At 41.9% G+C, this 25,061-nt stretch overlaps 1 protein-coding gene across 1 annotated transcript in view; it reads right to left on the bottom strand.

The window, feature by feature from the left end:
* LOC130069726 (basement membrane-specific heparan sulfate proteoglycan core protein-like) overlaps positions 1-25,061 on the bottom strand; it is a 92,630-nt gene that overhangs the window by 53,373 nt on the left and 14,196 nt on the right. Inside the window, exons 3-7 of the mRNA XM_056233799.1 lie at positions 23,417-23,714; positions 22,887-23,152; positions 6,277-6,537; positions 6,208-6,218; positions 5,884-6,145 (exon numbers count right to left, since the gene is read on the bottom strand). Of these exons, the coding sequence (XP_056089774.1) occupies positions 5,884-6,145; positions 6,208-6,218; positions 6,277-6,537; positions 22,887-23,152; positions 23,417-23,714 (1,098 nt within the window). The remainder of the gene's footprint in view (positions 1-5,883; positions 6,146-6,207; positions 6,219-6,276; positions 6,538-22,886; positions 23,153-23,416; positions 23,715-25,061) is intronic.

Below are 25,061 nucleotides of genomic sequence, written 5' to 3'. Positions count from 1 at the left end.
TACAAACAGGTGCAGACGGGCAGAAGGTTAACATGCATAAAACACCAGGTAACATTCACAAAACAAAACATTAACAAGAACCGACAAGGACTGACTGAACAGAGGGAAACTGAATACAGATACAAATGAACACTAACGAGGTGAGGACAGGTGACACGGATGATGATGAACAGGTGTGTAATGAGGGAGTGAGTTCAGGTGTGAAGACACGAGGGATTCTGGGAAGTTTAATGAAGACGAAGACAGAATAGTGCAGACGATGACTGTGACATAACTCCCCCCTCCCGGTAGGCGTGACCTCACGCCGAGGAACATCAACAGAGGTGGGCGCCCTGAAGGCTGATCAGGGCCTGGCCTCACAGGAGCAGGAAGCCTCCAGGGCGGAGCAGGCTGGGCAGGTGGCCAGGGCGGAGCTGGCAGTTCAGGGGACCAGGGCGGAGAAGACCCTTCTGGCGGCCATGGCAAAGAGGACCATTCGGGCGGCCATGGCGGAATGGAGTGGCCGAAGGACCATGGCGCCATCGCAGGCTTGGAAGACGGGAGCCGCGCCGCTGATCTGCAGGACTGAGGAGGTGACGTAGGGATGGATGACCGGGGTGAGGGAGGCTGACTGGGAGTCCAGAGGTGCCGAAGGGGTGCAGGGTGAGTGAGGGTGCAGCCCGAATCCCAGAAGTCTATGGTAGAAACTGGACTACGACCACCGAAGGCCGACCTGGAGTGGTGAAAGAGCCCAGCGGAGCTTCGGGGCAGACGGACCGCGGAGGCGATGATGGAGTCGTGGATCTAGGTGGAGGAGACGAGCTGACAGGTCGAGATGAAGATGTGGGCTCTGAGGACTGAGGTGTAGCCGGGGACTCGGCCTCTAGCTGTGCTGAAGCAGCAGGCTGGCAGGCCCACAGCGACTCCACCTCGCAGAAGGTGCTTAGACGAGCTGATGGGCTGACAGGCAGTGGCGGAAGAGTGGAAAGGTGGCAGATGGGAGGAGGTGGGACAGGGAGGGAGGGTGGGAATTCAGTCTCTTGCTCGGCGAGCATCACGAGATGTGCTGGCTCGGCAGTGCTGACGTGGAGCGCAGGCTCGGCATGAAGTGACTCCGGCAGAACAGTCTTGGCAGAACGAGACTAAGACAGGACGGTCTCGGCGGGCCGAGACTCAGGCAGGGTGGTCTCGGCGGGAGGAGACTCAGGCAGGGCGGTCTCGGCGGGACGAGGCTCAGACAGGACGGTCTCAGGCGGGACGGGACTCAGGCAGAATGGTCTCGGCGGGACGAGAATCAGGCAGAAGATGGTGATTGAGTGGTGATGTTATCAGCCTCACCCACGGTGAAAGTGGATCCACTCAACCACAGCACATGATCCAGGTACTGAGCAAATGTGCCTGGGACTGCCGCCGCTGGAGCTCGCTGGTACAGATGGTTATCCAGTCCGCCCCAAAATACTGTTTTTAGGACTTGATCTGTCCAGCTTACCCTATCTGATATTTCCAGGAATCCGGCAACATATTTCTCGATGAAACGGCCGTCCTGAAAACAATGGATCAGACGATCGGCTGGGGTTAGAAGGAAACGGGTAACTTCCATGCTTCTTGTTTGGTCGGTTCTTCTGTCACAGGTGTGGTGCGGGTTGAAGAAGAGGCAGAGTCAAAAGGCTCCAATTCAAACATTTACTAGTAATCCAAACAGGGGCAGAAGGTTAAGATGCATAAAACACCAGGTAACATTCACAAACCCCGAAACATTAGCAAGAACCAACAAGGATTGACTGAACAGAGGGAAACTAAATAGAGATACAAATTAACACTAACGAGGTGAGGACAGGTGACACGGATGATGATGACGATGAACAGGTGTGTAATGAGGGAGTGAGTTCAGGTGTGAAGACATGAGGGATTCTGGGAAGTTTAGTGAAGACGAAGACAGAATAGTGCAGACGATGACTGTGACATAACTCCCCCCTCCCGGTAGGCGTGACCTCACGCCGAGGAACATCAACAGAGGTGGGCGCCCTGAAGGCTGATCAGGGCCTGGCCTCACAGGAGCAGGAAGCCTCCAGGGCGGAGCAGGCTGGGCAGGCAGCCAGGGCGGAGCTGACAGTTCAGGGGACCAGGGCGGAGAACACCCTTCGGGCGGCCATGGCAAAGAGGACCCTTCGGGCGGCCATGGCGGAATGGAGTGGCCGAAGGACCATGGCGCCATCGCAGGCTTGGAAGACGGGAGCCGCGCCGCTGATCTGCAGGACTGAGGATGTGTCGTAGGCATGGATGACCGGGGTGAGGGAGGCTGACTGGGAGTCCAGAGGTGCCGAAGGGGTGCAGGGTGAGTGAGGGTGCAGCCCGAATCCCGGAAGTGGTAGAAACTGGACTTCGACCACCGAAGGCCGACCTGGAGTGGCGAAAGAGCCCAGCGGAGCTTCCGGGCAGACGGACCGCAGAGGCGATGACGGAGTCGTGGATCTAGGTGGAGGCGACGGGCTGAAAGGTCGAGATGAAGATGTGGGCTCTGAGGACTGAGGTGTAGCCAGGGACTCGGCCTCTAGCTGTGCTGAAGACACGAGGGATTCTGGGAAGTGTAGTGAAGACGAAGACAGAATGGTGCAGACGATGATTGTGACACATAGGTTAGTCTAGAAATTCCTTCTGTCTTTGATAGAAGGACTCTACCTCTAAGGGACAAGTCCCTTAATAACCAGAGATTAAATTTGCTTTTAATCTTCTCAAAAGCAGGATTGAAATTAAAAAAAACTCTCTCTTGCTCCCTTTTCGAGACAACAACTCCCAAATAATTAACAGCTTCTTTAGCAGGGATACCATCCATAGGTACAAGGGAGGAGCTTTTCAAGGCTAATATTTCACATTTTTTAATATTAAGGTAAAGACCTGAGGCATTTGAAAACAGCTGAATACTTTTAATTGCCTGATGAACCTGGCCAGAGTTTTTAAAAAATAAGGCTGTGTCATCGGCTAGTTGACTAATGATTTCCATTACACGAGAGTAGATGTTAAAATTTCATGCTGATTTGTACTCGGCATTCGCCAAGATAAGCACAAACTAAGACGTAGCTTTACAGTAACCTATGCTTCTCCATCCATTTACGCTTCCTTCCATATGGTGATGTGAATCTCCTTCTGTCCGGCGTTAACGGCTGCAGTGTACTTGGCGCGTCAGCACACACAACGGCTGCAACTACAGTGTGATCTCCCCAGTGGACCAGCACGACAACCGTCTGGATTGAGCCGAGTAGGGGACATCTCTAAGGTCTTTAATTTGGGCACCTTCCGTCCTCAGTTTCGTCGACTAGCCCATGACACCTCAAGAGGGCTCGACAGTGACTCTGGCGTCCCAGAGTCACCCCCCTCCGTCCCCCACTCAACTCAGCCCAGCTTACTGACCTTTACATCCCTGCTGTTGCTGAGGTTGCTCCTTCCTCGTAGTTCACATGTGACCTAACCACAATCTCACGATCTCTCCGCAACCCAACCATACGCGCCAACCCGTTTGCCTGTGCTACCATAAGAAAAATATATACCGAAACTGGACACCCCTGCCGAATTCCTCTTTCTAGAAGAAATCTCTGGGTTATGCCATGCCCTAATTTCACTGCTATTTCCAAGCTATTTCCTCCTGCATACAAAGTTTTCATGGCATTACAAAAATAGGGCCCGAAACCAAAACGTTCTAAACAGAAAAAAATTAAAGGATGCTCAATAGTGTCAAAGGTCTTAAAAAAAGTCCAAAAAAAGAATTAAACTGTCATCCTCAATAAGATTAGTGTAATCAATGAGGTTGAAGACAAGCCTAATATTATTGAAAATATGGCAGCCTTTCATAAAACCTGATTGATTTTCATCAATAATGGAGTTCAAAGTCAATTTGAAACGGCTTGAGAAAATAAGGGCAAACAATTTATAATCATTATTAAGGAGGCTGATGGGTCTCCAGTTGTCTAAGAAAAGTGTGTCCTTTTTAGGCTTAGATATTAAGCAAATGACACCCTGCTTCATACTTGTAAGCTCAGAGCAATAAGCTCTCTATATGCACTTCGAGGAGGAAAGGGGATATAATCTCAGAATAAGACTTGTAAAATTCAGCCATTATCCCGTCGTTACTAGGTGACTTGTTACATTTTAGTTGAGAAATTGCTTCCTTAACCTCATCAACAGTAATTGGTGAATCGCAAAAAACTTTTTCATGCTGATTAATAGAATTAACATAACCAAGGTGCTTACAAAAAGTATCTAAATCAGCTACATTAAATTTATAACTATACAAATTTGAATAAAATTTATAACAATATTGGGAAATTTCTTTAGGATTTTCTGAGACAGACCCCTCAATATTTAATTAATAAATAGAATTGTATTTAGCCTTATTTTTCTCAAGTTTGAAAAAATAAGATGACATCTGTTCTCCAAATTCTAGCCACCTTTGGCTTGACCTAATGAAAGCACCTTCTGCTCTTAATTTATACAAATCATCTAACTTAATTTGCAAGTCAACTACATACGCTCTTTGACTATCTGACACATTTTCAGGTAAAATCCTGGTAATAGACGAGATTTCACTGACAACTTCCATTTCTTCAAGCCGTTTTGAATTAGCCAAATTAGAACTATATTTTCTTAAAAAATTCCCAAATTCACATTTTAACAGTTCCCAATTGGTGCCAAATGAATTTTCTTGTTTAGCTTTACTCCAATAAATCCCAATTAGACTTTTCAGCTCTGACTTAACCTCATTATGGTTAAGTAATGAGCTGTTCATCTTCCAATAAGAAGAGCTCCTGTTACAACTAGCTTCAGGAGAAAGCAACATTTTAATGCAAACAGCCTTATGATCTGTTAATGGAGTTGCCGAGATATAAACACAAATATTATCTTTGTCGAGATTCTTGTGGAGACTAACCAAAAATCAACTTGTGAAAGTCTAGATGAATTTTTATTGCTCCATGTGTACACTCTATCATTTATGTTCTTGGCCCTCCATATATCTATAAGCTCGAACCTATTCATAAATGCTTTCAAAGCAGAGTTTGAATTTGTTGGGCGACCATGCAGGTGGCCACCTATCAAGGGATTCATTTAAGACAACATTAAAGTCACCACCAATCAGTAAGTAGGCGTTTAGAAATGTTGACTGCCATAAAAAATAATAACTGATCATTCTCAGATCTAGAGTTATACCCATAAAAATACCCAACAACGATAAGATTCACATTGTAACACTTTAGAATCAACAAAATAAAGTGCCCATACTCATCACAGTACGTATGTAAAACATCACCTGTAAAGTTGTTTTTTTTAAACAAGAAACCCCTGCTGAATGCTCCGAACCATGAGAGAACCATATCTCGCTACCCCACTGATATTTCCAAAAAGTTCTATAATTATCTTTAGAGTGAGACTCTTGGAAAAAATACAAAGTCAGAACCAAACTGTCTGGTAAACAAAAATAAGGCCTTGCGCTTAACAGCATCTCTTAAAGCCTTGGCGTTTAAAGACAAAACAGAAAAAGACATTTAAAGAACACAAACACTATTAACCTGCTTAAAGACAGAACTAGAGAATCAAACAGTTATTGAAAATAGTTCACAAAATCGAAAAGTGCTGAAAAAGTTTAGCTAACAGCAGCACCATTAGCACTCGCGGTTTTCCTACGAGTCCTCACTTTCGTGACGTAATGCCGCTTTGACTGTCGGGAAGAAGTCTGCTGTGGAGTTCGCATCAGTGCGGGCTCGGCAAAAGTGCACATCAAAGGGCGCATATCGGCCGCAAAGCGGGCGCTCGCCAGTTTAGATTAGTTAGCGCACCTGTCCTTATTTAACTTGTGTATGATTATATTTTCCTTGCTTATTATATTGTTGTTTATGAAGAGATGATCAAACTCACCTGATACTGTCAGTGTAACTTCATCACTGAGTTGTGAACTGCGTGATCCTTTAGTCTCTGTCCCATAACAGAAGTATTTTCCTGCGTCAGACTCAGAAACAGAACTGAATGTGTGATTCTGTCGTTCACTGAAAACACTGGTTGAACCATCTTTATACCAGTTGTACCACCAGCTAGTGACTCCTTCATCATATATGTCACATCTGAGAGTAACCGAGTCTTCTCTGAATACATGATGATCAGGTTTATGCTCACTCTGGTTCTATATAATTGCAACAATAAACAGTTAAAATAATGTGATAAAGAACATAAATAATAAGTCACTTTACAAGCGTCTTATGAATCAATTTCATTGTGTTCTCAGAGCAGTTCATTATGAGAAAAAACACTTGCCATGTATTGTCACTGGTACTGGTTTACTGTAATGTGTGTAATATCCTCCTCTTTGTGCTCTGCATCTGTACTCTCCTCCATCAGAGACTTTCACAGGATCAATTGTTTTAGTTGCAGCTTCAGGAGATTCAGTGTTTGAGTCTTTAATCCAGAGAAACTCCCATCCATCCCATGACTGATCCAGCTCACATCTCAGAGTAACTGAGTCTCCAGTGAACACTGAACTCTGTGGCCGTACAGTCAGAGTCGGTTTGGGAACATCTGTCAATATAAAATCATTGGTAATTTAGGAGCATGAGCTCTGAAACGTATTCAACAGATGATCTCATTCTCTCACTGGCAAATTATTCATATATTTTGATTTCATAGACAATGCGAGAAACATTACAGGGTCAAAAAGGTCAACATTATGGGACAATGCAAAAACTTAAAAGACGATAAAGTTTCAAAGCCACAATCTTTGTGTTGATAATCCAGAGCTCGACTCACAGGGCCAGATGTACTAACGGTTTTGCGCCCACTTCAGGCGTATTTGTTTCGCAAAGTGCACATAAAACCATGGCGAGGTATGTACGAACGGGACGCACCGAGATGAAAGCGCAGACTGCCTGTCGCGGGAACTGAAAATGGCAAAATGCGCTTTTTGTGTCATGCATTTGCATTCATGGGATGGTCAAAGGGAAAGTGGGAGTGTCACATATTAAGAGATGGGAGGGGAAGCGTAAACTGCGCCTAATTATGTTTCCCTTTCGTAGTCACTTCAAGTTACGTCGAAATGACGACGAAATGGGGGTTTCGCTTAGAAGCCTATCACCTTCGAGTGTTAAAAAAACGAGCCAATGGCAAAGAAACGCCATGGGTCTGCGGAATTTGCATAGCGTAACTCCGCCCCACCTCGTGGGTATATAAGGAAGAACGCTGGCAGAATGCAGACATGTTTCTGCTTCGGAGCCAAGAGGTCCTCTTCACACCTACAGCCTGAATTCTCTCTGAGTGTCATCGAGTATCCTTTGAGACGAGCAGCTCTCCAGTCTTTGTTGGTGCAAAGGCGATTTCCAGCGAGTTTCACATTCCTGCCTGCTGATCTGTGCAGTGGTCTGCATCCAGCATGTGTGTTTCTCCCTGGCTGCTTCAGCACAGGCTGCTGAGCGTCCTTTCACAAAAGATCTTGCACGGGCACGTCTTTTTCAAGATGTTTCGCCCATGTATTTCTGGGTGCGGTCGTTCCGTCTCATTATCTGATGGGCATGATCGTTGTCTTGCGTGTATGTGCTTTCGTCGGTTTGCTTTCGAGGGGAAGGCATATCAGTACGCGGTTCTCCCCTTCGGGCTAGCCCTGTCTCCTCGCGTCTTTATGAAGGTCGTCGAGGCAGCCCTTGAGCCGCTTTGGCTACACGGGGTTCGCGTCCTGAACTATCTCGATGACTGGCTAATCCTAGCTCACTCTCAAGACCAGGTTTGCGAACACAGGGACCTAGTGCTTTGGCACCTAGCTCGTCTGGGCCTTCGGGTCAACTGGGAGAAGAGCAAACTTTGCCCCGTGCAAAGGATCTCTTTTCTTGGTATGGAAATCGACTCGGTCGCCATGTCCGCGCAGCTTACGAGCGAGCGGACGCAGTCACTGCTGACTTGCCTGCGTCAAATCCAGAGCAAGAGTGCGGTTCCACTGAAACTATTTCAGAGGCTCCTGGGGCATATGGCATCCGCAGCGGCAGCCACACCGCTCGGGTTGCTTCATATGAGACTGCTTCAGCACTGGCTTTGCGATCGAGTCCCGAGGTGGGCATGGCAACAGGGCACACTCCGAGTACCAGTTACTCTGACCTGCCGTCGAACCTTCACCCCGTGGTTGAACCTCAGCTTCCTACGGGCCGGTGTGCCCCTAGATCGAGTTTCCAGGCATGTTGTTGTCTCAACAGATGCCTCCACCACGGGTTGGGGTGCCATGTGCAGTTGACATGCTGCCGTGGGCTCCTGGACAGGACCCCAGCGCCTTCTGTATGTCAATTGCCTCGAGTTGTTGGCAGTACAATTGGCTCTGCACCGCTTCCATGCGTTGCTCTAAGACCAGCACGTACTAGTCCGTCCAGACAATACCGCGTCAGTAGCGTACATCAACCGTCAGGGTGGTCTACGCTCCCGCCGTATGTCGCAACTCGCTCGCCACCTCTTATGGAGTCAGAAGCATCTGAGGTCGCTTCGTTCTATTTACATTCCAGGAGACCTGAACTGTGCAGCCGACGAGCTCTCGCGGATTCAGCCTCTCTCCGGTGAATGGCGACTCCATCCCCAGTCGGTTCAGCTGATTTGGGAACAGTTCGGGGACGCTCAGGTAGATCTATTTGCCTCCCACGACTCCTCCCATTGCAGCCTGTTTTATTCCCTGACCGAGGGCACACTCGGCACGGATGCACTGGCGCACAGCTGGCCACAGGGCCTCCGCAAGTATGCATTTCCCCCAGTGAGCCTTCTCGCACAGACCCTGTGCAAGATCAGGGAGGACGAGGAGCAGGTCATTTTAGTTGCGCCGCACTGGCCCACCCGGACCAGGTTCTCTGAACTTGTACTCCTCGCGACAGCACCTCCCTGGCCAATTCCTCTGAGGAAGGACCTCCTTTCTCAGGGACGGGGCACCCTATCGCACCCTCGACCCGATCTTTGGAACCTCCACGTGTGGCTCCTGGACGGGACGAGGTAGGTTTGAGTACCCTACCACCAGCGGTGGTGGCTACCATCACTTCCGCTAGAGCATCGTCCACGAGACATGCCTATGCGTTGAAGTGGAACATCTTCGTCAACTGGTGCTCTTCTCACTGAGAAGACCCCACGATATGCCCGATCAGTGTCGTGCTTTCCTTCCTGCAAGAAGGGTAGGAGCGAAGGCTGTCTCCCTCCACCCTGAAAGTTTATGTTGCCGCTATCGTCGCACATCATGTTGCAGTTGAGGGTAAGTCCATTGGGAAGCACGACCTGGTCATCAGGTTCCTGGAAGGAGCGAGGAGACTGAATCCTCCTCGTCCTCCTCTCGTACCCTCTTGGGACCTCTCAGTGGTTTTAACTGCCCTGCGGAGTGCTCCCTTCGAGCCCTTGCAATCAGTGGAGCTTAAGTTCCTGTCGATGAAGACAGCGCTTCTGGTTGCATTGGCCTCCGTCAAGAGGGTAGGGGACCTGCAGGCATTTTCCGTTGACGAAGCGTGCCTGGAATTCGGGCCGGCTAACTCTCACGTGATCCTGAGACCCCGGCCTGGATATGTGCCCAAGGTTCCTACACACTCCCTTTGGTGAACCTGCAAGCGCTGCCCTCGGAGGAGGCAGACCCAGCCATGGCACTGCTCTGTCCAGTACGCGCTCTCCGTGCCTACGTAGACAGGACGCAGTGTTTCAGGACCTCAGACCAGCTCTTTGTCTGTCATGGTGGGAAGCTGAAGGGAAAGGCTCTCTCCAAGCAAAGGTTGTCTCACTGGATAGTGGACGCCATTGCTTTGGCATACCAGCAGCAAGGTTGACCGTGCCCCCTTGGTGTGAAAGCCCACTCCACCCGGAGTGTGGCTTCCTCTTGGGCTCAGACATCTGCAGAGCTGCAGGCTGGGCGACACCTAACACATTGGCGAGATTCTATAATCTCCGAGTGGAGCCAGTGTCCTCTCGTGTACTCGCTTCAACTAGCCAGTAACTTGGATCCGCTCAGGTGTCTTCGCTTGCTCGCCATTCCACTCCACGGACTGGATACGTGCGATATTCTCCTCAGGTGAGTTTCCCCGAGAAGCCCTGTAGTTCCTCCCGCACTGTTGACGTCGATGCCAAGGTTATCGCCTTGCTTTTGGCTTGCTTAGTTGGGGATATTTAATATTCAACAATATTATTGAACTGTGTTGTACTACTTTCATGTTATCACTGTGAAGCTGCTTTGATGCAATCTGTATTGTGAAAAGCGCTATATAAATAAATGTGACTTGACTTGACTTATGCCCCCGGCAGCTTTCGCAGTTGGCTAGGTGCCTCCATGTGCATGGTTCCCCCGCTGGGTGACCCCCACGTGTGTATTTCCACTGTAAGCCCACTTGAGCATGTGTCTTCCCTCGGCAAGCCACCTTGCCACCCCTGGAGTTGAAAGATTCCACCCTACGGGCTGGACACTCCAGTGTTCTTCCGTATGCTACCCTCTCTCGGGCCATACGTGTATTCCTAAGACCTCCCTTCGGGCGGGCATGGTTTGCATATTTCCACTGAGATATGCTCCCCAGTGTACCTTGGTATTCCTGTGTTAAGTGGGAGTCCTTCGGCCGTGCCAGTCTCACGACAGGGAGTTCACACTTACACAGGGCACTGGAAGACAGCCGAGAGGTGGCCTGATTAGACTGGTACCCCCATTTCGTCGTCATTTTGATGTAACTCGAAGTGACTATGAAAGGGAACGTCTCGGTTACGTATGTAACCCTCGTTCCCTGAGTAGGGGAACGTAACGTCTTCCTGCCACTTCCGCTGTTCCGCTGGAACGCCGAGCTCAGTCTTGGCTCCTCAGCAGGGAAACATGTCTGCATTCTGCCAGCGTTCTTCCTTATACCCACGAGGTGGGGCAGAGTTACACTATGCAAATTCCGCAGACCCATGGCATTTCTTTACCATTGGCTCGTTTTTTAACACTCGAAGGTGATAGGCTTCTAAGCGAAACCCCCATTTCGTCGTCATTTCGACGTAACGTCTCCGTTCCCTACTCAGGGAATGAGGGTTACATACGTAACCGAGACGATTCTGCATTATGTACAGAAAAAGCCGGTGAAAGCGCGCCTCTATTTTGCGCTGAAAATTCTCTGCCTCTTAAAAGCAGGTGTAACTTAGGAAGCGGGTTTCCTTTTTCTTTTTTTTTATTAAACACACTTATTCACAAAACACAAAATAAACAAAAAAACACAATCTCTCGTTGGGAGACTCATGTGCAGAACATAGTTAAACACAGTCAAATAGAACAAATTTCGATAAAGAAAATAAATACAAAAATATAAAATAAAATAAATTAAGCAAAGGCACTTCAGTCCATAAGGCATGTCAAAGTTATTCACATACATTTATTGTCCTCAGTCTTCATATATTCTTAAAATAAAGTTACATGGAAGCTTTACAAATTATAATGACAAATATTTTGAGACATCTTCACATAGAGAGTAAATGTTATCACTGGAGTCTTTTAGAAGTTTCAAAGAAGCAAAGTATTCCCTCAGTTCAGTTTTAAACACCATTAGGGATGGATTTTTGTTTTGCCATTTACATTTATGAATATGGTATTTACCCATAATTGTTATGATATTGTAAATTCTAAAAAGTTCCTTTGGAAGGTTTTTATTACCAAAAAGAATTTGCTCTAACTTTAATTGTATAATTCTCTCCATTTTTATTTCCAGCCAATTCATGACATGGCTCCACTTCAAAACCAAATCTCTTTTTAAGCATAGCTGCTGCTGGATAACATCCATTTATAATTTTGAATTGCATTTCTTTGATTTTAGGAGGTATAGGCCATTTCATGAACCTTATGTATTTATTTGTTATTTTGTCATCATAATGCCTTATTTTTATATTTTGGTCAAAATCATGAAAAAGTCTACATTTGAATATTTTGCTAATACAATTATTGTTACATTTTTCGCTATTTAGGGGAATTTGGTTTAGTTGCAGTTTAGGCAAAAAAATTTAACTTTTGGAAAAATGTAAATAGTTTTGTATCATATTTAATAGGGCTATTGGTATTGCTTTAGATACCTTGTTATAGTCCCTTATTAAACTTTGTATTAAATTTTGTTTTAAAATCCGTAAACCTAAGAAAATTACCTTGTTCATCTAATATATCTGTGATGAAAATGATTCCCTTTTCAAACCAATTTCTGAAAAAAAGTGTTTTTCTACTTATTGTTATCACTCTGTTCTGTTGTTCCACAAGGTGGAGCCATGTGGTGTAAAATTATGAGTAAATACCATCTTCCAGTAATGAAGAACTTGTTTATGATATTCAGACAGTTTTACTGGCAATTTTGATACCTCGAAATTGCACTTTAAAAGGAACTCTAAGCCTCCCACTTTATCAAAAATATTTTGGGGAATATGATACCATAAAGAATCAGGTTTATACAATACAATACAATATTTATTTATAAAGCACATTTAAAAACAACCAAGGTTGACCAAAGTGCTGTACAAAGCAGAAAATATAATGCAGAGCAGTACAGGACAGTACAAATAAACAGCTAAGAATCAGGGAGAATTAAAAGCAAGAGAAAATAAAAAAGGCTTTAAAGAAGAATTGAAGATGGAAACTGAGGGAGCCAGTCTGATATAGAGAGGCAGACTGTTCCAAAGTTTTGGGCCTGCAGTCGCAAAAGCACGGTCGCCTCGTTTTTTAAATATGGATCTAGGCACGATAAGAAGGCAATGGTCACTGATCTCAAGGTACGAGAAGGAGTGTACAGACAGAGCAGATCGGTCAGATACTGAGGGGCCAAATTGTTGAGAGCTTTATACACAAAAAGTGAAATTTTAAAATCAATTCTGGATTTGACAGGTAGCCAATGGAGTTTGGATAAGATAGGGGTGATCGATTCATACTTGCGTGTCCCAGTGAGGAGTCTAGCTGCAGCGTTTTGCACTAGCTGTAGGCGGAGAAGACTGAGATATACCAAAATAAAGAGAATTGCAATAGTCTAGTCGAGATGTTACGAATGCATGAATCACTGTTTGGAGATTACTCTGAGTTAAAAAAGGTTTGAGAGTTGACAGAGGTGAAAGAAGCATGACTTTACAACAGCACTGATCTGTTTCTCAAATTTTAAGTTGTGGTCAAACAGAAAGCCCAGATTTCTTGCACAGTGGGTTTCATACGGTGCGAGAGTACCACGGTCAACATCAAACACACAGTTTTCCTTGGGCCCGAAAGATAATTATTTCAGTTTTATTTTCGTTTAGGTTTAGAAATTACTTGAAAGCCAAAGTTTAAGTTCACTTAAACAGGCAAACATTTTTATCATTATGTTTTATGTTTATGTATTATGTATTATGTTTATCTAAAAAGGCTTTTACCCAGTTAACTCTAAAAACTCCAACCATAGATTCAAAATCAATTGTTTTTAACCCCCCTTTATTATAGTCCTTTACAAGTTGTGAATTTTTGATGTAGTGCGTTTTATTACGCCAGATGAATTGGTAAATTATAGTATTTGCTTTTCTTATGTTTTGTGAACTAATATAGAGAGAATAGCTTGGGTAAATTCATTTACAAATCCCTTCTGATTTTGACAATAGGTTACGTCCTAAAATAGTGAAGTCTCTTGGTAACCAATGATTTAAGTTTCTTTCTTCAAATTTCTCTGTGATATTTTTGGATTCTCTTATTACCAAGTTTTTAGATGAATGCCCAAGTATTTAACATCATTCTTAACTGGAATCATCTCCAAGTCTGTCTCAGTGCAATTATATGAAGGTAATATTTACAATTTTTTTAGATTAAGGCAAAGGCCTGATGCCCAACAGAAATCACATTTAAAGCCTTCTGAAGAATTGATTTGTCCTTTAGAAATATCACTGTATCGTCAGCAAATTGGCTCATTTTCAATTCGGTGTCACAAACTTTTATCCCTTCAAGGTCTTTATTTTTTACAAAATAGGCCAAAAGCTGCGTACAGAGAATTGATACTTTTGGTGAAATTGGGCACCCTTGTCTTATTCCACAAGAGACATTGATTCTTGGAGTGATGTCTGATTGAAGTGAAATATAATTGTATATTTGGTCATAAAACATTCTGATTACCTTACAAAAGTTGTTACCAAACTCAAAAAGTTGGAGCGATTCCAGTAAAAAGTCATGTTCGATAGAAACAAATGCCTTGAAAAAATCTTTCTGTGTTAATAAGGCTCTGGTAATCTAACATGTCTATAATTAGTCTCACATTGTTATGAATACGTCTACCTTTAATAAAAGCTGACTGAAATTCGTCTATTAACTTGTTCAAGACATTTTTACTCTGTTAGCATATACAAAAGTAATTTATAATCATTGCAAATTAGAGTTATAGGTCTCCAATTATCTAATAGTAATAAGTCTTTATTGGGTTTGGGCAACAAGGTTATCAGACCAGTTTTCATTGTTGGGGATAATTGACCATATTTTATGCAATCGAGATACGCGTTAAATAATACATTTTTAATGTCTGACCAAAAAGTCTTAAAAAATTCTATAGATAAACCATCAATGCCCGGTGATTTGCCATTTTTCATTTGTTTTAAAGCTGTTTCAATTTCTGTTAAGGTTACATATAAAAAATGTGTCTTTATCTGTTAGTTTTGTTACATTTTCGTTTATACTTTTCGTAAGGGCATCACAATCGTCACTCTGAATTTTTTTCTTATATAAGTTGATAGAAGTGACATACTTCCTCTGTTATTTTATTTGTGTCTTGAATGATATTTCCATTTTGGTTTAGTTTTGTTAGGCATTTTTTAGTCTGTCTCTGTTTTTCAAGGCTATAAAAATATGATGAGTTTTTTCCCCCTGCTCAATCCATTTGGCTTTTGATCTTACAAAGGCGCCTTTTGCCTTCTCCAAGTATATAACATCTAATCGGTTCTGGAGCGTGTGAAACTCTTGTGTCTCTTCTACAGTTATGTTAGGATTTCCACATAATAAACTTATCTTTTCAACTATTTCCTTTTGTTTACGTTTACGGTTGTCGGCTATTTTCTTTCCAGTTTCAATAGCTTGTTGCTTTACTCGAAATTTAAACCACTCCCATTTACTTATATCTGACAAATCCATGTCATTAATTTCAAGACATATTATTCTAATCTGGCTACAGAATTCTTCGTTCAGCAACAAGGTATTGTTAAATTTCCAAATATTGTTTGATTTTTGTTTTTGTTTGACTATTGAGAGTGACAAACCCATAAGACAATGGTCCGTGAGAGGAGATGATTGAATTTCACATTTTGGTGAAAGAATAGTAATATTTGGAGACACAAGCCAATAATCTAACCTTGAGCATAGGTTAGCATCTGCTGGGCTGATCCATGTAAATTGCATTGTTTTAGGGTGTGTCACTCTCCAATAATCTACCAAGTTATTGGATAAACAAAAATTGTTTAACATGTCATTATATTCTTGTTGTAACCCCTTGGGAGGTTTTCTGTCAAGCCAGGAATTAGGTGCTATGTTAAAATCACCTCCTATTATTATGCTATCCATGCCATAAGTTGCACTCCATTCCCTGATAGCTTGAGTTAACTTTGACATCAAATTTCTATTGAGAGACCCGTTGTTGTACCCATATACATTAATCAAAATCATTTTAAAATCAAATACTTCCACCACAACCATTAGCCAGTGACCTGCTTCACTTTTATAATCAATAATTTTCCCTATAAACCTAAAAAATAAAATCATCACTCCTGCAGAATGAGAAGTTCCATGTGAATACAAAATATTGTCTCCCCATTGTGTTCCAGAATTTTTCATCGTCCTTGTTAGAATGTGTCTCTTGTAACAAAATAAGGTTGGCTTTGACTTCCTTACAAAATAAAAAAAATGGCCTTACGCTTAATGTTATTCTTTAAACCTCAAACATTTAAAGAACTAAAAACAATAGACGAATGAAACAAAATACACGCTTAAATGCGCTAAAAAAAAGGATTTAAGGCAGGATTGAACAATCTGTCATAGATTTCAACTTTGACATTAACAGTAACAGTCCTCTTAATCAACTTAAACTTTCTGAATCAAGATGATGACACTATACTTAACCTGTGAAAGGTGCCTCCACTCTTTTTACGTCTATAATAGCATACCCTTCCTTCAAGTAAGCTTTCTTCCCGTTGCGTCTGGCCTCCTGTACCGTCGGATACAGCTTTGCCCGGGCTTCACGATCTTCTTTTGACCAGTCCTGTCTGAATTGGACATGCATCTCCTTGCAGACTCTGGCCTCCCTCGACCTCCTCCAGATCTCGTCCCTCGTCGTCCGCATGCCAAACTGCATGATGATCGGTCGTGGTCTCATGTTGAAGGCGGGATCATCTTTCTCTCCCAGACGATGGACAGTATCAACCTTGTCTCGTAGTTTTTCCACAGACATCGGAATCACTCTTGTGAGAATACCGATTACCCTTTCTCTTGTATCCTCGTTTTCCTTCTCCGGTAGCCCAATCAATTTAAGATTCCATCGTCTTCCGTATCGCTCGATTTCCCGCCATCTTTCCTTCAGCTCCTTGTTCTCTTTTGTCAGCCAATCCACTTGCACTTTGAGTTGAATTATTTCATTTTTATTTTCTGTCACCTCTTTTTCGTTATTTTGGATGCGCTGTTCAAAGTTTTCAAACTTTCTTTCGAACGCATCCAGTCTTTCCTCAAATCTTTTTGACAGAGTGTGAATAGCATCGTATGCTTTCCATGCTTACTTCTCTTGATTCATCTCTCCTCTTCAGTTTCTTTTGATTTGGACTCTGTAACGGAGTGTGGTCGCTCGAGTTTTGCCATCTGCATCTCTTGTTCAACAAATTCGTCAAAACATGCCTCACGTATCCCGTCCACACTGTAGTCGTGTTCATTGAGGCTAGCTTGGTCCTGAGTGTTTTCAAAAAAGTGTCTCACAGTGTGATGTCACCTCACAATGACTTGAGGGGTGACTGTTGTTCAAAATTAACCGTTTTGGATGTCAAAATCACTTTTTCTGTCGGACCCTGCAACTTTTACGACTGCTCACTCCGCCATCTTGCTCCTCCCCGCGAAGCGGGTTTCCTGGCATATGCCTACTGGTGAAATGGCAGCAGTAATTCCAGCAAGACTAAGACATAGGCTAAGGAGACGAGCTGAAAAGATTTTTGCCACAAGAATCCCACTTTTTTAGTTGAGTGAAAACTAAATCATTAAGCGTTACAGATTAAGTAGCTGCACAATATTACAGTTACTGGAAGAAATCAAAGATGACATCGAATTTCCGACTCAGCGTTCACATTCCATTCCAGCAGTTGTTAAACTCCTCGCTACATTACAACTATTGGCATCAGGATAATTTTAAACAGTCATAGCATCAGCAGTGAGAGGAGGAGGCCCATTCAATTGCACGTTTAAATACGCGCAATTTACTGTATAGTGGGTGGGGACAGGCGCTGATTACCTGATGAACTGCAGTTTTGGTACGTAACACGCACACTGCGGTTTCACATCAAGTGCTTTCTGCGTCTTGGTCTTGGCCATGGCGCTATTAACGCTGTGTTCGCAAATGTACGTACATCTGGCCCACAATGTCACACCACCAACATCTACACCAGCAGTCAAAGAGACACCATTCAACAAAGTTTTGTGCAGATGTAGCAGTTCACATGAACATTTAAAATGATACAGTAGATGATAGTGTTGGATAAACTGGTATAGTTTCTGACCAGTAGGTGGTGCTTTAAACAAACCTGCATCTGCTCAGATAAATGGACAGGCAAAGCTATATTCAATAGGCCTATATCAATTCAAAGACAATCTTTGGTTTTAGATGATATTTGGTCAATGTTGCACATGATGGATAAATGGACTGATGGACTGTTTTTGCTAACACAGTCTCATCCCAAGACGTCATATGACTGACGCTTTTGACCATACGTCAACATCCGACGTTTTAGGGTACCCTTTAACGTCAGTTAGATGACGATCCTAGGGCGTCATCTAACTGACGCTTTACCTTTAGCGTCAGTTAGATGACGCGGGTAGGTTTAGGTCTGGGGTAGGGTTAGGATTAGATAGCGTCATCTAACTGACGTTAAAGGGTACCCTAAAACGTCGGATGTTGACGTATGGTCAAAAGCGCCAGTCATATGACGTCTTGGGATGAGACTGGGCTGTTTTTGCAGTTGTAGTGATTTCTTCACCCAATTTAATTTTAATTGAGAGAAAAAATTATAAATGAAAGTTAGTAGAAGTTTTATTTTACCAATGATTAGTGTTAAAAGGGTTTTAACATATTCCATGCTCATTTCTACAGTGGCCGAGAGAGCTCAACGCGCTACAACTGAAGCAAACACATGCAAATAGAAAAACACCTGCAAATTAAGAAAACATCTTCATCAGTTTCACAACACGTGTGAGCCCCAAATAGTTACAACACAACCAAATACAGAAACGCGCTGCAAACGTTCACAACACAACCAAATACAGAAACACACTGCAGATAGCACAGACCACAGCGGAAATGTTTCCAGGGGAACCAAATAAGTGACGAACCCGGCTGGGACGTGCTTATTGCTCGTGAGCATCCCTATGCCCTACTCCAGTGGTTCCCAAACCTGTCCTGGCGACCCACCAACACTGCACGTTTTCTTTGTCTCCCTAATCAAACACACCTGATTCAACTCATGAGCTCATTATCACATCGGTTAATGAGCTAATGAGTTGAATCAGGTGTGTTTGATTAGGGAGACAAAGAAAACGTGCAGTGTTGGTGGGTCGCCAGGACAGGTTTGGGAACCACTGCCCTACTCCCTACTCTCTTTGAAGGGCAGAGCCCTTGAAGTGGGCACTTTGGAGTGAGCAGGGCACTTGTGTGCCATTATGTACACTGTTAACTTTCGCTGTAGATTTAGCAGCACAGTACTGTAAAAACCTACAGTACAATACTGCATTTCTATATTACAGTAAAATACTGTAATTTGCATTGCATTCTGGGTAATTTTGTTTGAGCGGGAACATTTTACAGTACATTTTAGTGTTGCTGTAACCTGGCTGTAACATGCCAGGCAAATATACAGGGTTGCTGTAAACAGAGAGCGCGCGCGCCGCCTGACTGACGTCAGAGCACAACTGCGGCAGTTCACTCACTCAGCGCGGATATCTCACTCTGCGGATATCTGCAAATTTGGTAAGTTAATTTTGAATTTTATAATAAGGTTTAAGGATTTTACGCTATAGTGTGTAGCCTACATAGCTTTTAATGTGAAATGACAGTGGAAGTTTAGCCAGCGACGGTTGCAAAAACACTGTTAAGTTTGTTAACGTTATCTGCTCTTTCACTGCTTGTCCTGACATTTTCAAATTTAACGTTATAACTCCGTGAATTAACATTACCTTACGGTTTATTTCGTCCAAAACAGATTTGGTGATTGTTGGAACGGTGGAAAGACAAATCGAGATGGTCTTTTGTGAGTTTTATTTTGTTTCTGTCGAGTTTTAATTAAATGTGTTTTACGATGGTCTGCGAGATAAAATTATACTGCATTTGACATGTTAGTCTTACTGTTAGGCCTATCTCTGTAGGGAACACCCGAGCCTGTCAGTGGTAAAAACAAGCACTTATAATAGACATATCGTTATTTTGATCAAACTGCTATAGGCCTATTTGCAGTCCGTTTCCCGAATGACGAACTTAATGATTTTATGATCAATACTGGACCAAATTGAAGTCGTTTAGACACAAAATAAGACGCGTGAAAATAAGGCTTAAAAACACTGCACTTTCCTTTGCAACGCAAAATGGGTGATTTATTTGGGCTTAGAGAGATGGGCTTAGAGAGATTGGCTATTGGTACCAGTTTAGCCTTTTACTTCATTTCTATTTAGGCAGGAGACCCAGTTATATTGATTATTATAATAATTAAAAATATAAATAAACGTGTAAATTGTTGAAAAACTTCAGACTATCAGAGTTAATGATCTATTAGGCAACAAAGACAAGTAAACTGCATGCCAAAAAATCAAGTTAGAATATTTAGAGAGGTCAAGTGAAGCTTATGTTTTATTAACCTAACTTAGATGTATTGTAAGCAGATTTATGAGATATTTCCTTAACAAGAAACACATAACCGTTAACTGAATACTATTTATTTTGATTTCTTACAGCTCTACAGTGTGGGACAATTTGCAGCCTGGGAAGGAGTTTTATGTAAGTATTAGCCATGTTAATACAATGTTTTAAACTTAAAGTTTTAAAATCTAAAGATTACTTTTTTTTTTTTTTTGTCTGTTTTTGTTATTTCTACAGAGTTTTCTCTCTTCCACTGTCTGTCTGCTCATCTTTGGTGCTGTGGCTAACAGATTTTGTCATGTGTTTTTGTGTGTCATGTCTTTTTCAGTTTTGGTCATCGGTCCAAGGTTCCAGTACCACCTCAAAATCCCAGCCAAGTTTTTAAAGGGATACTCTACTGGTTTTTAATATTAAACTATGTTATTCCCTTAACTAAGACGAATTGATGCATATCTCTCTCGTCTCAGTGCGTGCACTAAATCGCTGTCTTGCGGCGAAACTTTGTTAGATCTTATCTCAGCCCTGTTCATTCAATACGTGCCAAGAAGAGAAGCGACCAAACACCTCCACGTTTTCCCTATTTAAATACAGTTACACGAGTAGTGTGACTCGACCTAGGACGGTGACACAAAATTTTCTAAGCGTGTAAAATGGATATCTATATTGTATGGCAGAATACCATAGCAAGTGCTTGAGAGCACTTCGACTCGGCGCAGTAATATCATCTCTCGTGAAAAGTCCGCTCCCGTTGAAATGAGAGGGAGGAGGAGAGGCAGCGGGGGGAGCGGACTTTTCACGAGAGATGATATTACTGCGCAGAGTCAAAGTGCTCCCAAGCACTTGCTATGGTATTCTGCCATACAATATAGTTATCCATTTTACACGCTTAGAAAAGCACAACGTTTTATTTTGTGTCACCGTCCTAGGTCGAGTTACACTACTCGTGTCACTGTATTTAAATAGGGAAAACGTGGAGGTGTTTGGTCGCTTCTCTTCTTGGCACGTATTGAATGAACAGGGCTGAGATAAGATCTAACAAAGTTTCGCCGCAAGACAGCGATTTAGTGCACGCACTGAGACAAGAGAGGTATGCATCAATTCGACTTAGTTAAGGGAATAACATAGTTTAATATGAAAAACCAGTAGAGTATCTCTTTAAGTATGTCCAGCTACAGCTGCAAGTCATGCAGTTTCTCAACCTCTCTCTTAAATGTGTTCACCATACATGGTTTTAATAGTGTAATTGATCAATAAAAAATTTTTTTGACAAGAACATTGTTTGGATTGTCTTTTGATTTGCAGTTATTCTGAAGTTGCATTATAATATTATTACCTATAGATTTATATACTGTAATAACTACATATTATATAGTTATAATATCATTAGTAATTTGAAAATTACAATGTTTTGCAATAATGCATCAATATATCAATATAGATATTACAGTACAATATCGTATAAATTACAACAGAAGCAGACAAAAATGACAAAAATACTGTAAAAATACAGTACAATACTGTTTTGTAGTTTACAGTACTGTTCGTGTGTACTGTAAATTGAATTACAGTACAGTTACTGTAAATCGAAATACAGTACCTTGCTGGCAACCTTGCTGCCAGTACTGTACTGTAAAAATACAAGAAAATTGTTAACAGTGTAGCCATTTGGAAAGCACTTGGTGAAGGGAGCAACGAAAGACAACGTAATTTCCTCATTTTAATGTTCCCATGACAACGCAGCATGGTGTCCGACAGCTAAAAACTGTTAACATAACTGTTGCAAATATACATTTTATACAATTTTTTTTTTTTTTTTTATATGTGTTGTATATATGTGTGAGAGTGTCTCAAAGTTAAAACTTCACTTCTCATCTTTAGACCCTGATTCAAACACTTATATATCGATAATAATATTAAAACTGTTGATCATTCATTTTTTAATGTAATTTGGTAATACATTTTGGACTGAGATATTTAATTGGATAATATTAAAAATATCTATTTTTCCATCTATTACTTGGGATATGGTGAAAGTTGGAATACGTTTAGAGGACAAAAATGTGGACTTTGTTGATAATTACTTACTATACTATAACTATATGTTAAAATATTTTATTCACAAATCCCGTTTTGAAAACAGCACCACAGCCTAATGTCTTTAAAAAGAGTTAACCCTAAATATACTGAGGCCTACAATTATGAGAACTTATGTAGCCAGAAAAAAAAGAAAAAAAATTAATATTTGAAATTAGATTTTTTTTTTCAACCCTTATGTATGTATGTATTTATTTATTTATTTTTTAAATATATATTTTCATCTATTTCTTGCTTTTGCTTTTTGTTTCTCTTTTGTATCATGTATTCATAATTGTTAAATGTATAATGTATTAAAAGTTTGGTCCCCTTTAGACATTCAACTGACTATACATTACATTGCGAGTAGCCTATATACAACTTATTCTACTAACCCTAAATTATATACTAATGCTCAACTAATACTCTAATGAAAGTTAGTTAACATGTAGGTGCAGTTTTACTGCTTTCATAGTCAACAGAATGTCTAAAGTGGACCATCAAAGTAAAGTTTTACCAATTATTATATCTCAGTCTGTAAGGACTTGCAGTTGAAAAAAAATAATAATAAAGAAAATTCATCATTTATATACAATCATGATTACTTTTAGGGAGTTATTTGGTAATAGATGTGACAAATCCAAAAATTAGCCAACTTTGAAACTAGATTTGAGGAACATGTGAGATAATTTTGGTTTAAAAATCTCAATGTAAAGAAGCAAATTATGAATAACATGTTAACCTTGTGTGTTTTCATGAAGAGATGATCAAACTCACCTGATACTGTCAGTGTAACTTTATCACTGTGTCGTGATCTGTGTGATCCTTCAGTCTCTGTCCCATAACAGGAGTATTTTCCTGCGTCAGACTCAGAAACACTGAATGTGTGTTCCTGTCGTTCACTGAAAACACTGGTTGAACCGTCTTTATACCAGTTATACCGCCAGCTAGTGACTCCTCCATCATATATGTCACATCTGAGAGTGACTGTCTCTCCTCTGAATACATGATGATCAGGTTTAATGGTCACTTTGGGTTTTGGTCTTTCTGTAATGACAACAATAAACAATTAAAACAATGTGATAAAGAACATAACAAATAATAATAATAGTAATAATTATTATTCAAATAAATTCAATAAAATATGCTGTTTTTAATGTATGAACAATTACTTAATTGTAAAACACACATTAAATTAGGTTACACTGAAGTGTTGTTCTCTAAGCTGTTATAGTCACTTATTCTCTTGGTCTTATGAATCAATTTCATTGTGTTCTCAGAGAGAGTCATTAAATGAGAGAAAATACTTGCCATGTATTGTCACTGCTACTGGTTCACTGTAATGTGTATAATTTCCTCCTCTTCTTGCTCTGCATCTGTACTCTCCTCCATCAGAGACTTTCACAGGATTAATTGTTTTAGTTTCAGCTTCAGGAGATTCAGTGTTTGAGTCTTTAATCCAGAGAAACTCCCATCCATCCCATGACTGATCCAGCTCACATCTCAGAGTAACTGAGTCTCCAGTGAACACTGAACTCTGTGGCCGTACAGTCAGAGTCGGTTTGGGAACATCTGTCAATATAAAGTCAGTGGGAGCATAAGATGTAAATGTTTTTTAGCAGATCTCAGATCTCTTTTTTTGGAAATGTAATATTTCTGAAGAAAATGGCATTTTTGTGAGTGAATGTTTTTGGTGTTTTTGTCACACCTCAGAACCCTCTGTTCAGTGACGCTGATGACGTAAGACGCTGCTGACGTGTGTCTGGTGCGCCCGAGCTTCGTTTACAGTCTGAGGGAGACGCACTCTGTAAACAAAACAATCTTCGCAAACATGTCTAAGGATTTCGACACAGAGGAAGACTTGCATTTTTTTGCCCAGCCATATTTATTTGAACCCGAATACACGGACGCACCAGATACACGTCAGCAGCGTCTTACGTCAGCAGCGTCACTGAACGCGGATCGACAACAAAACCGGAAGAGAATACAATGCTGAATAAAGTCGTAGTTTTTGTTATTTTTGGACCAAAATGTATTTTCGATGCTTCAAAACATTCTAACTAACCCACTGATGTCACATGGACTACTTTGATGATGTCTTTATTTCCTTTCTGGACAAGGACAGTGTACCGTGTATACATTTTCAATGGAGGGACAGAAAGCTCTCTAAAATATCTTAAACTGTGTTCCGAAGATGAACGGAGGTCTTACGGGCTTGGAACGACATGAGGGTGAGTCATTAATGACATGATTTTCATTTTTGGGTGAACTAACCCTTTAATGCTGATGGTGAGGAATTACAATTGCAATATCTCATAATGTACCTCAAACTGAGTAGCGTATAATTGAGAAACGTCCTGCTCAAGCTGTCCTTGCGATGGAGGTTCAGGTTGAACAACTAGTGTTGTTGCTGATGAGCTAATCAACACCAGCTGAGGCTCATCAGCCCTGCTATATTTAATGCCTGTGCAACCTATCCTGTGTTTTCTGTGTTGCGTTTGGTGTCATCTTGTGGTGTTCCTGGTTGTGTTCGAGTCTCCCTGGTCTTGTGCTGGGTCTCCTGTGGATTTTTCTGTTCCTGTCTCTGTGGATTGTTCATCAGCTTGATTCATCTTGGAGGACACGGTTGCCCTGCGCTACCAATAGAGACTTTGCGTCTCCACATGCTTCACCTGATTCATTCACTCTTGTCTGGACATAATAAATTGTTATATTTCAAACTCGCTACTGAATCCTCCTTTGTTAGCCTGACAGAACGATCAGAACACAATGGATTCAGCGAGTGCATCAGATCTACGTGAATTTTTGTCCAGCAACAGTGCTCGTATTGACCGTCAGGATGAACAGCTGGAGTGGCATTGGTGATAACTCTGCTGTCAGGACGTGCGACTCTGTGGGGAATGGCGGGGGAATCAACATCCTTGCTGTTCAACACACTTTTTGAGGAGATGA

Source organism: Rhinichthys klamathensis, unplaced genomic scaffold (assembly GCF_029890125.1).
Source record: "Rhinichthys klamathensis goyatoka isolate OS25496 unplaced genomic scaffold, OSU_Roscu_1.1 h1tg000015l_1, whole genome shotgun sequence".
Lineage (NCBI taxonomy): Eukaryota > Metazoa > Chordata > Actinopteri > Cypriniformes > Leuciscidae > Rhinichthys > Rhinichthys klamathensis.
This window is presented reverse-complemented; position numbering and strand designations above follow the sequence as displayed.